Source organism: Carassius carassius, chromosome 11 (genome assembly GCF_963082965.1).
Source record: "Carassius carassius chromosome 11, fCarCar2.1, whole genome shotgun sequence".
NCBI classification, from domain to species: domain Eukaryota; kingdom Metazoa; phylum Chordata; class Actinopteri; order Cypriniformes; family Cyprinidae; genus Carassius; species Carassius carassius.
The window spans coordinates 15,841,070-15,863,179 of record NC_081765.1 but is presented as its reverse complement, the minus strand read 5'-3'; the positions used below and the strand labels follow the sequence as shown (position 1 = coordinate 15,863,179).

General features: G+C 36.9%; 2 protein-coding genes across 2 annotated transcripts; both read left to right on the top strand.

Moving 5' to 3' along the window:
* Positions 1-6,804: 6,804 nt before the first annotated feature.
* LOC132152869 (gamma-crystallin M2-like) lies at positions 6,805-7,729 on the top strand. The gene is made up of 3 exons (XM_059561807.1): positions 6,805-6,872; positions 6,968-7,210; positions 7,419-7,729. The coding sequence occupies exons 1-3, from the start codon at positions 6,867-6,869 to the stop codon at positions 7,689-7,691; spliced, it is 522 nt and encodes a 173-aa protein (XP_059417790.1). The 5' UTR covers positions 6,805-6,866; the 3' UTR covers positions 7,692-7,729.
* A 4,725-nt stretch (positions 7,730-12,454) lies between these two features.
* Positions 12,455-13,489, top strand: LOC132152868 (gamma-crystallin M2). The gene is made up of 3 exons (XM_059561806.1): positions 12,455-12,590; positions 12,688-12,930; positions 13,179-13,489. The coding sequence occupies exons 1-3, from the start codon at positions 12,585-12,587 to the stop codon at positions 13,449-13,451; spliced, it is 522 nt and encodes a 173-aa protein (XP_059417789.1). The 5' UTR covers positions 12,455-12,584; the 3' UTR covers positions 13,452-13,489.
* The last annotated feature ends 8,621 nt before the right edge of the window (positions 13,490-22,110 follow it).

Sequence of the window (22,110 nt, the reverse complement as noted above, 5' to 3'; positions counted from 1 at the left end):
CAGAGTGCTGTATCAAGGCACCTCATTGGGAAGTCTGTGGGAAGGAAAAAGTGTGGCAAAAAATGCTGCACAACGAGAAGAGGTGACCGGACCCTGAGGAAGATTGTGGAGAAGGACCGATTCCAGACCTTGGGGGACCTGCGGAAACAGTGGACTGAGTCTGGAGTAGAAACATCCAGAGCCACCGTGCACAGGCGTGTGCAGGAAATGGGCTACAGGTGCCGCATTCCCCAGGTCAAGCCACTTTGGGCTACAGAGAAGCAGCACTGGACTGTTGCTCAGTGGTCCAAAGTACTTTTTTTGGATGAAAGCAAATTTTGCATGTCATTCGGAAATCAAGGTGCCAGAGTCTGGAGGAAGACTGGGGATAAGGAAATGCCAAAATGCCTGAAGTCCAGTGTCAAGTACCCACAGTCAGTGATGGTCTGGGGTGCCATGTCAGCTGCTGGTGTTGGTCCACTGTGTTTTATCAAGGGCAGGGTCAATGCAGCTAGTTATCAGGAGATTTTGGAGCACTTCATGCTTCCATCTGCTGAAAAGCTTTATGGAGATGAAGATTTCGTTTTTCAGCACGACCTGGCACTTGCTCACAGTGCCAAAACCACTGGTAAATGGTTTACTAACCATGGTATTACTGTGCTCAATTGGCCTGCCAACTCTCCTGACCTGAACCCCATAGAGAATCTGTGGGATATTGTGAAGAGAAAGTTGAGAGACGCAAGACCCGACACTCTGGATGAGCTTAAGGCCGCTATCGAAGCATCCTGGGCTTCCATAACACCTCAGCAGTGCCACAGGCTGATTGCCTCCATGCCACGCCGCATTGAAGCAGTCATTTCTACAAAAGGATTCCCGACCAAGTATTGAGTGCATAACTGAACATAATTATTTGAAGGTTGACTTTTTTGTATTAAAAACACTTTTCTTTTATTGGTCGGATGAAATATGCTAATTTTTTGAGATAGGAATTTTGGGTTTTCATGAGCTGTATGCCAAAATCATCAGTATTAAAACAATAAAAGACCTGAAATATTTCAGTTGGTGTGCAATGAATCTAAAATATATGAAAGTTTAATTTTTATCATTACATTATGGAAAATAATGAACTTTATCACAATATGCCAATTTTTTTAGAAGGACCTGTATAGTGTAATAACAAACAAAGTGTCACGGAAATAACAGACTCTTTCACTAATCAATCAGCGATCCCAATAACCGGAGTTCTGATAACCTGCACCTGACCATCATTCACTAATCACCAGTGGTGGACAGTAATGGAGTAGCTTTACTTCGTTACTGTACTTAAGTACATTTTTCAAGTATCTGTACTTTACTGGAGTAGTTTTATTTTGAGTAACTTTTACTTTTACTTCACTACATTCCAAAGCATAAGATCGTACTTTTAACTTCACTACATTTCATAAAACATATTGTTACTCCTTATAATATATCACGTGCTCCGACACGCAGAAGCGGTGTCTGATTCATCATGAACGAGTCTTTTCAAAATAAACTTTTAAATCTGATCACAAATCGCACCAAACGATTCGTTTACGAATTAGAATGATCCGACTGCAGCTGTCTGGAGTCGACCACTCACTGATTTAAATGAACCGTTTAGTGCGAGTCTTTAGAAGTAAGAACCGGGAGATGCTCAGTCAGGACAGTTGACGGGCCACTGCTGCACGTCGTAATGAAAGCTTGTCATTTTCACGTGTTTTTAAATTACTACTTGTCGATTTAAACATTAAAGCATCCAAACACAAGACACGAACAAGCTTAACAGAGTAGCTGGTCACTCGCGCGCTGTGTTCGGTGTGAACCGAGCTGTCTTCTACGAAGTTCTCCTCGAACTCCCTCCTGCACCTGAACGAACAAATGCAAATCGCAGTTTGAACAAACAAACAGATGTGAAAGAGCCCAATTCAGTTCTCGCAGTGTTCTGGTGTTCAGGGCTCACGCAGAGAGAGGCGTCTCTCAAAACACTTGAAAACCGAAACTGCTTCTTTTTGCTCTTGTGCCGACAAATACATACAAAAAATATAAAAAATACCCGCCTTGGAAAGTATGCTCGAAAAATCAGTTTTTTTCAGTTATTTGTCAGTTATTTCTTAAGTGAAAGTAAACCGTTGAGGAAAAAGATGCGTTCATCGTCTCTTAAAGTGACCGCGCCTAATTTAGCTACTAGCTGCTGTAATGTTAATCCAAGAAAGTGAAAGAAAATTCACTCACTGCTCTTGATTGCATTACTTTGTAGTTTTAACAAAAATGTATGCACAGTCAAACCAAAAAATATTCAGACTCCAGATATAATTTTTGATATGTATATTTTACTAGTAGGTACAGGACACTAATGCATTTATGTAAGTGAGTATAGCAAACTGTGACATATTATACCCAAATAATCTTCATACAGTGAACTACTAGTGAAATATATAGATATAATGTTTTTATCTCTCTATCTATATATAAAATTGGGACCAAAAATTATTCAGCACCTTATAAAGCACCATGCATTGCTAATGTTTTTTTTTTTCCTGAATTGCTAATGCAACCTTTTCACACCACAGTCTGAACAAAATAAAGCATTGCTCAGTAATTGGTCAACAAAGTATTGATAGTTGTGTAAATATTGTAACAGTTGTCTGTAGTTTTGGTTGATTGTAATCCATTAAATACATTTCTATCAAAGTTATGACATTATCAAGACAAATTTGTTCTGACACAGTTTAACTCTAAGTTCTTGTCATATTTTATAACCATTTTACAAGTGATAGCAAATAAACTGTAATAATGTGAGAGATGTTGAAGGTGTCTGAATAAATTTTGATTTGATTGTATATTTCATTTTTACATTGAAGACTATCCAGTGCTATTTTACATTTAATTATTCGGTTTCTGTACCTTGACACCTACAAACTTGAAAAAAAAACTTAAACATTGTGTAAATAGCACAAATAAATAAAAATGAATGAACATACAGATTAAACCATATCAAACAGAGCCCACTGGTACAACCTTCACCGGGGCCCCACTGACCCCAGCTACGGCCCTGGATGTTGCTAAAAGTAAGTTATTAATGTCGAAATTTAGGATTAATTATTGTAACTGATAATCATATTTAGGTCAAAATTGTCAGTTGTTTGGGAACTAAATCCGCTGTAAAGAGTGATCTATTTAAGCCCACTGAAATGCTCGACACATGCAGACACATCAATCAGCGTCTCTGTGTTTTAGGTTAAAAAAATAATAATAATTAACCATTAAACTAAAACAGCTTAAATAAAATAACTCATGCATGTTCAAATTCCCCGCTGCGGTAATATTAACAGTTTTATTAAAATGATATCATGTCCTATGTGACATCTGTTTTTATATTGTTTATCAACAGTAACGTTATATTGTTTGGATAGACGAGTAGACAGACATGAATGTTTATTCATAACCGTACTGAAAATAAGTAAATATTGTTAGCTGATGCCAACTTTCTAGCTAACAAGCTTGCTGGTGCTAACTTGAGGTAATTTTTTATAAATAATATATACATATACCTATATATATATAGATAACATCTGGGGAGAAAAGAAAGGATGTGATGTTCAGAACATGGCAACTACAGTAATTATCAAAGTGGGAAGAGATGCACCCCATTTGGCCAGGGCTGTTTTTACACCACAGACAAGGTTTGAGAAGGAAAAAATCATTATGAAAATATAATTATATTTTCTTTAAAATGTTCTTCCTAACTTCAGGCCTTATTATCATGTCATATATAACTGTGATGTTCTGTAAAACAACAAACTTTAAAATACTTTGTTCTTACTGGTGAAAATCAGATGGTCAACTCTGTTTTCTCTCAGGTACATCACAGTGTAAGCTTCACAGTGAACATTACTCTCATCAACGTAGTCCATATCAACAACAAAAATATATCTTGACTCCATATAGTGGTTATTTTGGAAAAAATCCCAGGTATTTTGAACAGTAGGATTATAAATAAAAATATGTGCTAATATAACATTTAATTAAGTAGCCTTTATAACTTATATAACTATATATAACTTTATATAACTTATATAACTTATATAACTTTATAACTATAATTGCAAACATCTATCTTTCAGTACTTTTTTACTTAAGTACATAAAAAATGGAGTACTTTTGTACTTTCACTTGAGTAAAATGGAAAAAGGAGTACTTTTACTTTTACTGGAGTAATATTTTACTATACGTATCTGTACTTTTACTCAAGTACGTGATCTGTGTCCTTCGTCCACCATGCACCGAGCACACAAACACAATGTCTGGTCTGCATTGTCGTAAGGACTAATAGCTCATGTTAAACTTTCTTACCTGAACGATTATTCCAAGTCTCCCAATCTGCGTCGTCTCCTCCCAGTGTTCCTGTGTTTGTGTCTGTTCAACCACAATTTGAAAATTTGCAGAAGGCCTCTAGAAATAATTTATTTTACTTTTTAATTGTTCTTTTAATTTTATTAATTGCTGTTTCTATTGTTTCCTTGTCAAGCACTTTGAATTGCATTAACTTGTTTAGAAAAGTGATATATAAATAAAATTTGCTTGCTTTGGTATAAATGTCACACTATTTTCATGATTTATAGACATTGGTGTTTAAATTAATACTCTGACCCTGCATCTCTGATGTGTTTGCAGAAAAAAAAAGAGAGGAATGCAGTTTCTGTGAAGAGTAATCTTAAACACAGTGATGACTTTATGGCTGATGGATTTATTTACGCCGAGCAGCGAAGCTGTTTAAATTGCTGTGGTTCCTCTGTTTCTAATGTGGCACTATTTCTCTGCAGGGCTGAGGAAAAGCTGTTATTTCTCTCTGAGGCGCAGAGCCAATACCTGAGGCCTCACTTTACACTGTTAAGCGAGAAATCTTTTAGTGTATACGCAATACACAGATGTCTCTTTCAATCAAAAATACTAGCAAACACACACACACACAGTTTGGTGTTTATTTTAAGTAGAGGAGATAGGGTTAATGAGGGGTCAGAAGGTGACCATAAGAAACGACTCAGTTTCCTCTGGATGTCACTGATAGCTCTTACTGCAGCTGACCTTTGACAACCCTTACAGTGAGTGATCAACAGACTTTGATGGACTAGATTACAATATCATTGTGATGGACACAGGATCCTTTTTACAAGGGTCACTGAAATATAGCTTTCAATGATAACCAAAATCACAGCTAAAGAGGGTCCATTTGTCACAATGATCTTAGGTACTGACACTATTGATGCCCTTTGAAATTGCATTCAGTTTGAATCAAAACAATTTCCCACCTTTTGATCTAAATACACTAGTTCCAAAGTTTATTTATTTTTGTGTGTGTGAAAGATGCTCACCAAAGCTGCATTTATTTGACCACAAATACATTAAAAACAATGATATAGAGTCAAAACCTGGAAGACTAAAGAAATCTTTACAGAGCCAAGCTAAGGCTGTTCATGCCTGCTCAAAATTCAGTGTAAAGACGCGATGCCTAAAAAAACACTAAGACTAAAGACTAAATTATGCCTGCTCAGACCCACCTCAGTCCCTATCAGATATATAATTGCTTTTTACATGTTATAATCAGTAAAGATGCCTGAATGCCACTTCAGAAGTGCCTCTGTGCCACCTTAAATTTGGTTTAATTCACCACTGGGTCCCCTGAGATTCCCCTAATGGGTTTTTCAGTTCATGAGTAAAATCAAGTCTGTGGTTAACATAATATGATGATATTTTGAACTTCTGCAACATAAAATCTAACTATAGCCTGCTGGTACTATACATATAAATTACAACTGTTCTTTCACCAGCAGTGTGAACATTGCAAATACAGATTTGAATTTATAAAATTCTGTGTCAAAGGCTTAAAATTGTACAGTAATTAACAATTATTATGTTCTTTTGTACTGCAGTAAGATTACAAGCCATACTCTCATAATACAAATAATGCATAGCATAATAATAAATACACCATCCCATTTCCTCTGTACCACAATAACAGATTGGTGCGAATGAAGATTTATTTAACAATGGCACAATAGTCTCTGAGAATGATTGTAGAGAACATGCTGGGGCAAAAAAAAAAAAGAGAGAAAAAAGAATATACAGTTCTCTCATTCACAGACACTGTGTTAAATCAACCATTCAAATGAGAGCATGCCAAATCAAGTAAGTGATTTCAAGTTATATAATGTGCATCAGACGAGTTATCATGCAATCAGGCCCTACAATTAGACTGCACAAATACAGTGTACTGTATAATACACCCAGGCCTCTCAAGGATATGAGTGCTTCCCTTATTGTGTTCTACATTCCGAATATTTCACATGGAGACTGAAATCATAAGGTGACAGCTATAAGCATCATTTTGAAATGAATGGCAATAAAAAAAACAAATAAATCCAAAAAGCCAGGATGTCTGAATCTGATACAACAAACAATCTGTAAACAATCTATGAAAATTCTTTTTCTTGTTTTTTAGCATTTCATATTCTAAAATGCAAAATCAAACCAAATACACACAGTCAGAATTTGTAAATATTGAACAAAACAATTTCATAGAATGAAAGCTCATTATTTTGTATTTTAGCATTTACAGTATAGTCTTTCATTTTAGCAACATACACTTTACAAATTCTATAGTTTGAACAATGTAAACACTACTTACAAAGCTTTAACTAGAAAAGCCACTAAACCAACTTGCACAGTCAGGAATTGAATAACAATAGAGGCTGTGTAGTCTTTAGTCTTGGTCTAGTATAAAAGCACAGGTGAGAGCAGTCAGCCAACAAGCAGAATCAGCTTCAGCTTCTCCTTTGTGGAAGTACAGAAAATCAGCCAGCGCAACCATGAAGGTAAACCTTGTTCCAGTAGCAATTTCCACACAGCTCAACTCCAAAATTATTTGATTTGTTAAAGCACTTATAATATATTAATTTTTAATTTTCAGGTCACCTTTTATGAGGAAAGAAATTTCCAGGGTCGCTCTTATGACTGTATGAGCGACTGTGCCGATTTCTCCTCCTACATGAGCCGCTGTCACTCTTGCAGAGTGCACAGTGGATGCTGGATGATGTACGATCAACCCAACTACATGGGAAATCAGTATTTCTTTAGGAGGGGAGAATATGCTGACTACATGTCTATGTTTGGAATGAGCAACTGCATCAGGTCCTGCCGTATGATCCCTATGGTGAGCTCCATGAACCTGTTAAATGTATTTATTTACAATAGTCCTAAATTTATTTCAACCATCAAATGAAATGATGAAATCTTTCAGCTTGAAAAGCAACATAGATCCTTTCAGAATGATGATCTGTGAGAGACAGACCTAGATAGATACATGGAATTATGATTCTCCATGACTGATTGATACATAACTGACTTTTCTTCCATTACAGCACAGGGGATCCTACAGAACGAGGATCTACGAGAGGGAGAACTTCATGGGGCAGATGTACGAAATGATGGATGACTGTGACAGTATCATGGACCGTTACCGTATGCCTCACTGCCAGTCCTGCCATGTGATGGACGGCCACTGGCTCATGTATGAGCAGCCCCACTACAGAGGCAAGATGTGGTACTTCAGGCCTGGAGAGTACAGGAGCTTCAGCAATATGGGTGGCATGAGATTCATGAGCATGAGACGTATCATGGACTCCTGGTACTAGAGTTTATATTAATAAAATAATTCATCTAAAACACTAAACATTCTGTCTTGAAAATCATTGATGTGAATAATATTTACATGAGTAGTCAAATCAATGGCGTGCTTCTGTTGCAAGTGACAATGCAGGTGACAATAAGCCACAGACATTTATTGGATAGCATAGATCATGTATGTAAGTTGGATTTCAGGCAAAGTTCTTTTAGCTACTGGAGGTTATTAACATGGTCTTGAGCCTTTCCTTTGTTTAGATCAACCCTTCATTCAGCATGTTTTTTCGCTACCTGGGTCCAGGAGTTGGTTGGTATGCTGAAATTTATCAGATCTCTTTTCAGTACATCACCCCTTTTGGGCAGTCCAGCTGTACAGACGACTCTCTTTAGGTACACTGTACAGAAAGGCATGGGGAATGTGGGAGGGGGCCAATCTGGTAACATCACCAGCCCATCCGAGATAAATGAATTTTAAGCAGGAGAGAACTGGTTAATTTTTTATTACTTTGAACAGATATTCATTTGACTTTTTATACCTCCAAGTCTTACCAAGCATAAACCTGAGATAACATGTGTTTAAGACCCCTAGCCGACTCTCTTGATACCAGTATGTAGCCCAGCATTCATCTCCATACAAGAGGATGCTAAGAACACTTGCTTCATACACTCTTCGTTTGGGGCAGACAGATATATGCTTATTCCGCCACACACAATTTTTCAAACTCCCAAAAGTAGAGGCCACTTTCCCCAACCTGACTGAAATCCCATCATCCAGGGTAGTATCGCGTGTCATGGTAGATCCAAGATAAGTGAACGTTATAATGGTTTCCTCATGACTTGACTTGAACTTGAGCCTTTGAGACTCTAAAAATATTTCAGAGCCCAACCGACTCCAGGGACTGATAGGACTGCCACTGACCCGATGCATTGTCATAAAAGTGACAGTCAGTATTCGCAGGTGTTTTAAAGTCTTATCAGTACTTGAAAGCAGAGGGGTTCTTGCTCACACACCCAAAGCGCGTGCACAGAATGGGCCTCTCAGCCAGTGTGCGAATGCTGAATTAAGTTCTTGTTTTGCTTGTTATTTCTATACACTTATATAAACAACTAGTTATGTTAAAATGCCTGTATTGGAGAGTATTCATGTAAATGATGCCACTTATGACTTAATTATGTCAATTAATTAAATATGACATATATATGACAATAATGATATATATATATATATATATATATATATATTTATTCTTTTTAAATGACTGTTATACAATATGCTTAGTAATTACTCCTCTCTGGAATACCTGTGCATAGTTTTACGACTTATATGTTTGCAAATTTAGAAATTTAAGGCTGATGAACACAGTACTGCACTGAAATGAGAAGAAAAGACTGTTCCCTTTTCTAGCTGTTGAGTTTCAGAGGAACTCTGAAAGCGTGCTGTAATGCTCAATCAAATGCTAATCAGCCATTTAAAATATAAATCAGCAAGCTCATTGGCTCCATATGCAACATGAACCAGTCAGTTTGTGACAAGCCATTTAATGCCAAGAATGACATCAGTTACGTTAAGGACCCATCAGCCTGCGCCATCAAGAGTTTCATGACAGAACTTTGTAAATAATGATATTGGATGTTGGATGATATTACAAATGATGAATAGTTTCAACTTTAGATTGGCTACTGAAAAAACGAACAAATGATTAAAGCTGCAATCTGTAAGATTTGCCCCTTTTTATTGCCATCTATGTTTGAAAACCTGGAATTGCAGTTCCTTGCGGAATTATATTCCATGCATGGGTTATGATCCAGCACAGATGGATCTGTTTTGAGGTTAATGTTTAGCTGTCAGTCACTGCACCGGTGTGGATATTCACTGTACTTAGTAATCACAGATTCCAGCCTACATCTTGGAATACATGATCCAAATAAGAATTTTCACCATATATTGTCATCTGAACAAGTAACAAGTCTGCCATGCTTTGTTTTGACCAACTGAGCATTACAACAAATCACGCTACCAATGGTGATTTAATCTAACAATCGATTAGCTCTTATCACATTAAATCCTGCAAATTATTATTACACTTTATTCTCAAATCATTAATGTTAACAACATCAGCATTGCGTGACTGTGAGTAGTGTGTATTAGCCTGTAGATTTCAATTTCTGTACAGTTTAATCTCTAACTGTCACATCATTCGAATTTCATATTAAGAAATTAATTTAAAACCCAAAAAGCAAACTATGCTCCCATCCAACTGGTTGACTTTAAAAACACAAAATATACAGAATAATATTAAAATCAGACAACACATTAAGTTTACCACATGCTAAATGGGAATCAGACCTATCTATTGCTCCTGATGCCGATTTCTGGAAACAAATCTGCAAAAATATCTACTTTATGACAGAAAATGCCTGCTTTAAACTTATAAAGTATAAAGTACTTCACATATTTCATTATTTAAAGTGGGATTCACTTCAGAAACATGCTCATATTGCACCCAAAATAACCCAGACACATACATGTATGTTCATGCCATTTGGTATTGTACACCAATTAAATTTTTTTGGGAAAAGGTAATTGAATCACTATCCGTCACTATGGGATGTCACATCCCAATTTCTCCCTCACTTTGTTTGCTAGGCAATATATCCACGATCAATTTAGACAATCAGTTACTACTAGTGGCACTAGCTATTGCCAAGAAAAATATCTTCATGAACTGGAAATCAAAAAATTCCATACATATTGCATCCTGAAAAAAAATCTACTAATTGACTATATCTCAATGGAAAGTCTATACAGTTCATCTCATAGTAATACAGTAGAATTACACCCCTTCTTGTCATCTCTCATTACCTTCCATTAGTCATAAATCTGTTAACCTTCTTTGTCTGAGACCAACCACAACACATCTCTACCTAAACTACTACTGGTACTTAATTGTAATATTATTCTTTGAGATTTTTGGGGAAGGGTTGACGACAACATTGAATATATATATATATATACAAACCTGATTCCAAAAAAGTTGGGACACTGTACAAATTGGAATAAAGTCAGAAGGCAATGATGTGGAAGTTTCAAATTTCAATATGTTATTCAGAATAAAACATAGATGACGTATCAAATGTTTTAACTGAGAAAATGTATCATTTTAAGGGAAATTATTTGATTTTAAATTTCATGACATCAACACATCTCAAAAAAGTTGGGACAAGTCCGTTGTTTAGCACTGTGTGGCCTCCTCCTCCTCTTTTTATAACAGTCTGTAAACGCCTGGGGACTGAGGAGACAAGTTGTTCAAGTTTAGGAAGAGGAATGTTAGGGGAATGACAATAAAGCTCAACTTGAACTTTATTAGTAAAGATTTGTGAATAGGGTAAATTCAGGTCTTTCAGGACACTTTTTGCCATTGAGATGACTGCTCATAAAGGTATTAATGATAAGTAAACATTTATAAATATTTGCAAATGATAAATAGTTTCCACTTTAGATTGGATACTGCAAAAACATGAATAAATAATTAATAGATTATTTGTTAAGATGTGTAAATAGAGGTCTACACAACAAACAAAGACCAACAAATAAAGATCATATGAACTGAAAATTTACTGACATTTTCAAGCAATTAAATTTACATTAAATAGTAATATGTTAAAAATTAGGCAATGTTTAGTAAGTTCATTAGTAAACATTTACCATAATATTATCTCATATTTCTAGCTTTGTGACTTTATAATAACTAATGATCTGTTAATCATTTATAAACTAAAGTTATTTTAAAGTGTTACCGAAATATCTATGATTTCAGGCCAAATATATTTCTAACCAAATTGCCCACACACTTATTGTCCGGTCTTTTTGAATTAGAATTTTCAAATTATATGTGTCAAAGGGTTAATTTTTTATATTTATTTATTTATTTATTTGCAATTATTATGTTATTTTCTACTGCAGTAAGAATACAGGCCATCCTCTCATAATACAAAACAAATTCATACCATAATAATAAACAGACCATCCCATTTCCACTGTACCACAATAACAGATTGGTACAAATGACAAATTATTTAACAATGGCACAGTAGTCTCTGAGAATGATTGTAGAGAACATGCTGGGGCAAAAAAAGAAAAGAATATACAGTTCTCTTACGCACAGACATTGTGTTAAATCAACCATTCACATGAGAGCTTGCCAAATCAAGTAAGTGATTTCCAGTTATATAATATACATCAGATGAGTTATCATGCAATCAGGCCCTACAATTAGACTGCACAAATACCGTGTACTGTATAATACACCCAGGCCTCTCAAGGATATGAGTGCTTCCCTTATTGTGTTCTACATTCCCAATATTTCACATGGAGACTGAAATCATAAGGAGACATCTATAAGCATAATTTTGAAAAAAAAAAAAAAAACGGCAATAAAAAATTTATCAATCCAAATCCAAAAAGCCAGAATGTTTGAATGTAAAACAACAAACAATCTGTAAACAATCTATGAAAACTATTTTGTAACTTTTTTTTTGCATTTCATATTCTAAAAAGCAAAATCAAACCAAATCCAAACAGTCAGAATTTGTAAATCTTGAACAAAACAATTTCTTAGAATGAAAGCTCTTTATTGTATTTTAGCATTTACAGTATAGTCTTTCATTTTAGCAACATACACTTTAGAAATTCTATAGTTTGAACAATGTAAACACTACTTACAAAGCTTTAACTAGAAAAGCCCCTAAACCAACTTGCACAGTCAGGAATTGAATAACAATAGAGGCTGTGTAGTCTTTAGTCTTGGTCTAGTATAAAAGCACAGGTGAGAGCAGTCAGCCAACAAGCAGAATCAGCTTCAGCTTCTCCTTTGTGGAAGTACAGAAAATCAGCCAGCGCAACCATGAAGGTAAACCTTGTTCCAGTAGCAATTTCCACACAGCTCAACTCCAAAATTATTTGATTTGTTAAAACATTTATAACATATTAATTTTGATTTTTTTTAGGTCACCTTTTATGAGGACAGGAACTTCCAGGGTCGCTCTTATGACTGTATGAGCGACTGTGCCGATTTCTCCTCCTACATGAGCCGCTGCCACTCTTGCAGAGTGCACAGTGGATGCTGGATGATGTACGATCAACCCAACTACATGGGAAATCAGTATTTCTTTAGGAGGGGCGAATATGCTGACTACATGTCTATGTTTGGAATGAGCAACTGCATCAGGTCCTGCCGTATGATCCCCATGGTGAGCTCCATGAACCTGTTGAAGTATTTATTTATTTACTTAATAGTCCTTATTTAATTTAGTTATTTAATAGTCCTAAATTTATTTCAACCATCAAATAAAATGATGAAATTGCTTGAAAAGCAACATAGATGATGAATGATGATCTGTGAGAGACAGACCTAGATAGTTGCTGAAGATATATGGTTACATGTGATTATGATTCTTCATGATTGATTTATACATAACTGACTTTTCTTCCATTACAGCACAGGGGATCCTACAGAATGAGGATCTACGAGAGAGAGAACTTCATGGGGCAGATGTACGAGATGATGGATGACTGTGACAGTATCATGGACCGTTATCGCATGCCTCACTGCCAGTCCTGCCATGTTATGGACGGCCACTGGCTCATGTATGAGCAGCCCCACTACAGAGGCAGGATGTGGTACTTCAGGCCTGGAGAGTACAGGAGCTTCAGCAATATGGGTGGCATGAGATTCATGAGCATGAGGCGTATCATGGACTCCTGGTACTAGAGTTTATGTTAATAAAATAATTCATCTAAAACACTAAACATTCTGTCTTGAAAGTCATTGTTGTAGATAATATTTACATGAGTAGTTAAATAAATTTGGGCTTCTGTTGCAAGTGACAATGCAGGTGACAATAAGCCACAAACATTTATTGGATAGCATAGATCATGTATGTAAGTTGGATTTCAAGCAAGGTTCTTTTAGTTGCTGGAGGTTATTAGTACCTTTCCTATGTTTACATCAACCCTCCATTCAGCATGTTTTTTTTCACTGCCTGGGTCCAGGAGTTGGTTGGTATGCTGAAATCTATCACATCTCTTTTCAGAACATATTTATACATTAGTTTGGGCTGTCCAGCAGTATAGGCACCTCTCTTTAGGTACACTGTACAGAATTGCATGGGGAATGCAGGAGGTGGCCAATCTGGTAACTATCCAGACCATCGGAGATTAATGGTTTTTTGGTGGGAGGAAACTGGTTCACTTTTTGTAACTTTAAACAGATATTAATTTGACGTTTTATCACTTCAGGTCTTAAAAAAATGTATAAACCTGAGGCATCTAGTGTGAAAGAAACTTACCCGACTCTCTTGATACCAGTATGTAGTCCAGCAGTCATCGCCATATAACAGGATCCAGAGAACACTTGCTTCATACACTCTTGCTTTGGTGCAGACAGATAGATGCTTATTGTGCCACACACGATTTGTCAAACTCCCAAAAGTAAAGGCCACTTTCCACAACCTGATTGAAATCCCATCATCTAGGGTAGTATCATGTGTTACGGTAGATGCTTGATGATTCCACATCATCAAGAACTACATTTTTTGACTGAAAACAATGTCATATTACCTTGTTCCTAATGGCTTTCTCATGGAGAAGAAAAAGATTGGTGCAGCTAAATATGTGTAACAATTAGAGTTAGGGTACTCGGACTCGAGTGCAAATTCTAATGGACTTGGACTTGTCATTGACTTGGATGCATTTTTACTCAAACTTGACTTGGACTTGAGCCTTTGGGACTCAAAAAATATTCCTGAGGCCGACCGACTCCAGGGACAGTTGATGGAACTGCCACTGACCCGATGCATTGTCACAAAAGTGTTAAAGTGTTAACCCGATGCAATTGTCACAAGTTATGTTAAAATGCCTGTCTTGGAGAGTATTCGTGTAAATGCGGCCACTTATGACTTAAGTGAACCTGAAAAAAAAAAAATATATATATATATATATATATATATGAATGACTGTTATACAATATGCTCTCTCAATATGACAAGTTGTTTAATACTAAGAATGTAATCAGTTACGTTAAGGATCCATCAGCCTGTGCCATTTAGAGTTCCATGACAGAAGTTTGTATATTAATGATATTGTCAGTCGTCATGTTACAACATTAGGAACATCAAGGGACAGAAGCGTGGCAAACATGGAGTGACAGTCACCAAGTCCATCACCACACATGCAAACCATAAGCTGTGGATGACAGCAGTGGTTTGTTGGCTGCTAAAGACTAGAGATAAAGCATTCAGATCAGAAGATAAAGCAGCCCTCAGAACAGCAAGAGCCAATCTGTCCTGTGGCATCAAAAATGCAAAAAGGTCATTTGCTCAAAAAAATCAACAATCACTTCACAGACAGCAGAGACACACAGAGCCTGTGGCAAGCCATTCAGACCATCACTGACTACAAGCCCCCGCCACAGGCCTGTGATAATGACACATCCCCCAGGATGCACTCAACCACTTTTATTCACAGTTTGACATGCAGAATTACACACCTGCACAAAAACTGCCCATACCTCCCAATGACCAGGCACTCTGTCTGTATCCAGCCGACATAAGGAAGACCCTATCTAGGATTAACCCACGTAAGGCTGCAGGTCCTGACAACATACCTGGTCGTGTACTGAGAGACTGTGCTGAACAGCTGACAGATGTCCTAACAGATATCTTCAACACCTCTCTGAGCCAGGCAGTCGTCCCCACATGTCTCCAATACACAACAATCATATCGGTACCAAAAAAATCACCTGTGTCCTGTCTAACGACTACCGTTCCACAGCACTGACTCCAATCATGATGAAGTGCTTTGAGAGGTTAGTCACGCACAACATCAAAACCAGCCTCTTCAAACACACTCGATACGCTCCAGTTTGAATACTACTTGAATTGAATAAGCTTCCGGCTTTGCTGTTCGGACGTTCTAGCTTACTGCTCTGCGCTTTGCTTCTTATTTCTGTACTCTTCTCTGATTTTTCTAAGATTTTTACTTCAGCAGATCAGAACAGTGCCCAAACAACAGATTTCTGGCACAAACACTAAAACTAAAAACTCTTTAGGACTGGAATAATACTACAAAAAGAAAACTTTGCCTCCCACTGCCAGCAGCTTACGTGCCGGAGATGGGATAACAACTGCCTACATTCAAACAAAGAGAGAAAATGCCTCCTTCTACAAAGGATTGTGATTCTTGAAACAAAATTACTTGCTGGACTTCCAGAACAGGCGGAAAACACAGCAGACCATCGTCATACACCCCTGGCATACAGCCGGTGATTCTCATGAATCTTCTGAATCTCAACAGTTTATACCAAGTGTAGATGAACAAGCTGAAACTGATCGCCACACTAATCGATGGCACAAACAGGGAGCGAGACCCAAAGGAACATGAGATATCAGATTGTCACGAGTTTCTCGTATTGCTGCCATAGCTTTCATAGCATAGTATTTTGCAAATACTGGCATTCTACCACCCCCTATACATTATTCAGCATTAATGAATGTGGGTGAGGAATCCCCAAATGTGATTAAACATCTATTGGATCAGCCAGCAGCTAACACCGGCACTAACAGGCGTTCAAGGACGAGCAGACAGCGCCATTCAGCTCAGAGCGCAGCTGAGCCCATTACTCTGATAGTGGGCGACTCTGTTATCAGAAACATCCATAGCAGGACTACAACAACATGCTGCCTTCCTCAAGCAACGGTCTCTGATGTGAACAAGGAACTTCAGAACATTCTGATGAAGCACAAGACTGCAAATCGAATCATGATCCATGTGGGAAAGAATGATATTCAGAAAAAGCAGTCAGAACTCCTTAAGAAGGACTTCAGTGAACTCTTTGAATCAGTTTGAAGACTCAAAGTTCAGTCATTCATCAGTGGACCACTCCCAGCAAGGGGAAAAAATATGTTTTCACGGTTGCTTGGGCTGAACACATGGCTACAAAGATCTTGTAATATAAAAGGAGTGAATTTCATCGACAACTTCAATCTTTTCTGGGTCCATAGACAATTGTTTAAACCAGATGGCCTCTACCCAAACAAACTTGGTGCTAGAGTGTTTAAGGACAATATCTACTTTTCCCTCCCTCATCCTTCAGCAGAGTGTGTCAATCCATTCAGCTCACACACACCGGGTCCGAGTCATCATGTGGTTGACATATCCCACAAGGACACTGATAACTCCATGCAGCCAAAACAAGACTGTGATGTATCAAAACAGCTACAAGATTCAGCACTCAAAAACGACTTTCTGGAAAACAGCCAGGGAAGCCAGGACAACATATTACAGCCACCAGAAACACCAGAGACACAGCCCATCTCACCAGGCACATTATCCCTCACTCCAGCATCTCCACTTCTGTACTTTTCACAGAAAATGGAGGAATTTGTGCATGCTGGGACTAAACTCTCTCACTCATTTGCTGCAAGCCCGCAGACATCAACAAAAAAACGGCGGGCCCCCCAACCATCCAAGCCTGTGGGCCCTGCTCCTGTGAGAGCTCTCTGACCGCTGCCACAACACCAGGGCCCAAACCCTCTATCTGCTGAAGGTGAACCAAAAAAACTGATAGCAGCACTCAGTGATATGTGTCGGGTCCCCGCTATAATAGCAGCAACATTCAAAATTGTCTACAGAACAAGCGGGAACCCAGTGTGCCTGTAGCTTTCTCTATTTCAGTTTTATCACGTGATAGAAAATCTAAGGCCATCTCAAGCCGAAGGGCAAACTCATCTAATCTGCGGCCTATTATGCATCAAACTAAGATTGATGTAAAGACACAAAGCACAGCCATCAAGTTAGCATCTTTAAACATTCGCTTACTAAAAAATAAATCATTTCTAATCAATGACTTTATAACAATCAGGATTTTATGTTTCCAAACGAATTATGGCTAGAACACAGCTGCAATGCAACAGTCCTCAATGAAGCAGCCCCTCCTAACTTTACTTTCATGAGTGTCTGCAGGACTGTTAGGAGAGGTGGAGGTGTAGCTGCTCTATTTAACCCTCTGGAGTCGATTAACGCGGATACGCGTTATGAGTCATTTTCTCCTGATAACCCCGAAAAGAACTTAAATTACACTTTCAGTTTTAATCGTACAGATAAGAGCAATACATCAATCGAATCTGTAAAGGGTCTACTTTTTTTTGGATACAGACATAATAACAACAAAACTTTGTGCACTTATAAAATAAAGATAACAAACAAGGTGTGCTGTCTGCAGCCTTTGTCTGCGCTGATCTTCATTTACAAAGACGTCATTAAAATGAACTGTAATGCCGCGTTTCCACCGAAATTACCCGGAACATTTGTACCAGGAACTTTTTTTTTGGACGTGCATTCTCGGTAGTGCGGACTTTGTGCATTCGACTCGTGAGTGTGATGTCCGTGACGACGCAAGTCCAGTAAATCTGCAAACAGCAGCATATTTGATAACTTCAGTCAGCTGACCATGGCTACTGCTATTTTCCTCTCTGTATATTTACAATAAAACGAAATAGGATATCAAATACCACTGCCTCCTTTCGTTTTCATTTAAGCATAATAACAGCTGCAGAAATGTAATTTAGTTCAGGGATATGTGTATATATATACAGCCATTACAATGAAACGAAATATTATATAGATTTGCCTTTTTTATTTTCATTTTAACATATAGATAAATTGAATACAGACCAAAGATAACCTGTTTAGATTTACCCAAATTTACCCAAAACGAATTATATTTTATGTTTAACCTGTTAGCCAGCACCCCCCATTATGGGACTCACAGCTGAAAGTGCTCTAACTAACTTATAATTGTAATAGTTTCCTACTTCAGTGTGTTACAAACATAATTGTGGTGTCTTTAGAAAGAAGACCCTTTGGGCTTCACTTTTTATCAACCAGATTTGATAATGCTCAAAAATATTAAAAGTTATAGACACTGAAGTGCCTTGATTTTTTTTTACCACTCTTAAATATTTTTTTTATTTGATATAAAAATACATTAAATGAGTCCTGGACCAATCTAGAAAAGTAATGGGTTGAAAGCCACATGTCTCATGAGTTTCTATTTCAAGTCTGAATAAAATATCATGAAAAATGAGACTCCTGCAAATATTTTTCAGAGACTATGTCTACACCCCCACCCCCCCAAATATAAGAAAATATATTTCCCAATAGTATTGAAGGCTTCTACAAACTATTTAGTCAGTAAACATACCACTGCATAGTTTTTTTCAATTATAAAACACTAGACATAAACTTAGACATCATATAAATGATTTATTTGAGCACTAGAAAAATACAATAAGAATAATTTGAGTAAGAAAAATAAGAATAATAAGAAAAATAAAAAAAGATTTAACATTGTTTGCCAATATAGAACATCCTGAGATTGCTAGAGATGCATATTTTACAATGAATTACGATGCAAATAAGTGCTGATGGCCACTTATACAGATGGTAATAACACAAATGTGCCAAAGTAAATAATCCACTCTCCCTATTCATATAGACGCGTTCACTTTGATAGCCGTGACCATTCAGTAATAGCGAGCTGATTTGGGCTGATTTGCACTCAAACAGATGGTAATCATGCAGATACATTCACATTCAACATAAAACACTCTCTCACATATATAAAAACTCTCTAAAATAAAAAGAAAGAAAGGAATTTGCGATCGCTGTAAGTTCCGCCTCCATCAGCTGACAGGTGCGTCAGAGCATTTTTCATTCATTCTTTTTTCCGGTGGATCGCCTCATTCTGTTTGTGACACTGTACGCTGCAAAACTGTGCCGTGTTTTTACTACCAAGACGCAGTTTTCGACCGTGAGTTATTCCATAACGGACGCAAACAATTCTGTCGCTGAAGAAATGAAATGTAAACAAAGGAATTATGATCCATATTACAACGTTATTGCTTCGTTGGACTAAACGTGCTTCATGAGACGTCGTTCAGTGGAACCTTACCTTTCTAACTAAACCGGGATTTAAAGCTGTGGGTGTGTTTATGACTCCTTACTACGACGGATCTGGTATGTACAGCGTTTTCATTAATTATTTTTTTTATGTGTACTGCTTACACAAATGTAGCAAATACAGTCTTTATAAGCTTTCCATTGAAAAACAGCGATCTGTCATCGATGCTTGAGGCTTAAATCTTTATAATGATACATAGTTTGTCAAGATTAAATTTGTCCTGTTTCATTTAATCTATTCATAATCACTGGCATGTGCGTGTGGGAGAGGCTTTGAGGACGAGGGCGTTCTGGTGCAGGTTTTAAACAACTACATTCTCGCCTGAAATACTTTTAAAATTACATTTCATGACACAATAACAGTAATATTTTGAAAATGTTGATCCGAATAAATGGTGATTGAACTCAACCAATGCTGCGTGAACTCAACCAATCAGGATGTTTAGCGGCCAAGTCCCGCCCCCGAAAGTTCCAGAACTTTGAAAAAGTACCACCTCGCCAGCAGGGACTTTCTGAGGGGCATTTTTTTTTACCCGGAACTTTATTTAGTTCCTGGTTCCTGTGGTGGAAACACACCGAGTACCAGGCCAAAGTCCCTAGTTCCTGGGTAAAGTTCCTGCGGTGGAAACGCGGCATAACTCCGTGAATACTCAACGAAGAGACATGAGAGAGATATCTATAGAAAGCTTGACATGTTTACTTTTAAACTAAACAAGTGCCACCGAAAACAGATATTCTGTGATAAAGTAATCCATATGAAAACAACGCGATGTCCGTTTTTCATGTCTCCCTTCATTATATCTAATGTGACCACGCCCCCGCGCTGAACGCGCTATTCAGATTCAAACTGAAGCGTGTGGATTGAATACGCCCACACAGAAGAAAAAGCAGCCAGACTGTTCTTCAAGTTTTTATTTTACTGTTTGCTTCGCGATGAGAGGAATAAGACATAATTCACCCCAAAAAGATGTGATGTTGTTGAGGATTTGAGAAATGGATTTCCTCAGAGAAAAAAGAATGAAGCACTTTATTCAGCAGAGATCATAAACATGAGTAAGTCTCTTTTTATTTATTTATATACTAGTACTAGTTTTCACATAACGTGTAAACATTTTACTAGTTAGACTTTTTCCAAAATATAATTCCTGACTAAATGTATAATCAAGTTAAATATTATGAAGTTTCAATAACAATATACAATACTATATCATTCAAAAGCTTGATGTAAGTAATATAAATGTAACAAATAAATGTTACTGTAACAAATGTAACAAACAATTGTGTTCTTTTGATTTATCCCCCCTAAAAAACCTGAAAAATATTCTCAGCTCTTTTCAACATTAATAATAATAATAATGGTAATAATAATAATAATAATAACAATAAATACTTTTTTTTGGTAGAAAATAAGATTGTTAAAAGGATTTCTAAAGGATTGTGTGACTTGAGTAATGGTGCAAAAAAATAGTTTGAAAGTCAGCTTTGATTGTTCCTTATAAATTGTTTAACTGCTCCCCCAAGTGGATATTAAATTATGTTGTGGGATAATTAAATATATTCTAAATAAACTACAAACATAAAATTATATAGATTTATTTTGTCCTCGCATTCTTTCTTGTAACTCTTCCCTCTCAGTGGCACAGATGACTGAAAAGCTCATTATGCAGCTCATTATGTGGGCCTTTGTCTCCTCAGGTGTAAATCACAATGATATTCATGATAGTTGACGCCTACTCGCATATGACTTTTACCAACAAAAAGTGTCTTAGAAACTTTAAATCAATATATTGTTTTGTAAACAAGATGATTTTAACATAATTTAGAAAGAAAAATTCTAGGCTACAAGCTCCAGTTCTCAAAAAAACCTGGGAACCTTTGTTCTTTATGTGTTTTTTTGCCTTATTCAAGTGTTCTAACATTTTTAGTTTTTTACTAACCACGCATAACATTTTTTTCTCAAAAACACAATCATGTACATACATGCTGCTTACATATTATTATAGCCCAGTTTATGCGGATTACAGTGAGATTAGACTTTAACCATTTAGATATTTATAAGAAACTGAAAAATGCACAAATGTCAGGGCATGACAAAACTTCTCCAGGCCCCAAAAATACCCTTAGACTCCAGAAGGTTAAAGATGTCTATCAATGCAAGCAAGTGTCATTTGGTCAGTACTTGTGTTTTGAATATCTAGGGATTGTGCTGAAAGGTGCTCCACGCATTCTGTTTATTATTATTTGCAGGCCTCCAAAATACTCTCCAGCCTTTGTTAAAGAGGTCACAGAAATTATATCAGAGTTTGACTGTTTTGCTATTGCAGGAGATTTTAGACAGAAATCAGTTTGGAGAAGATCAACAGCAGTTCAGACTATGAAAAGACAATGCAGAAAAGCCGAGCGGATGTGGC

Bases quoted from the DNA above. Each gene is read 5' to 3' on its own strand.
- LOC132152869 (XM_059561807.1), top strand. The intron at 7,211-7,418 runs GTGAGCTCCATG...CTTCCATTACAG, and splicing joins CCTGCCGTATGATCCCTATG to CACAGGGGATCCTACAGAAC.
- LOC132152868 (XM_059561806.1), top strand. The intron at 12,931-13,178 runs GTGAGCTCCATG...CTTCCATTACAG, and splicing joins CCTGCCGTATGATCCCCATG to CACAGGGGATCCTACAGAAT.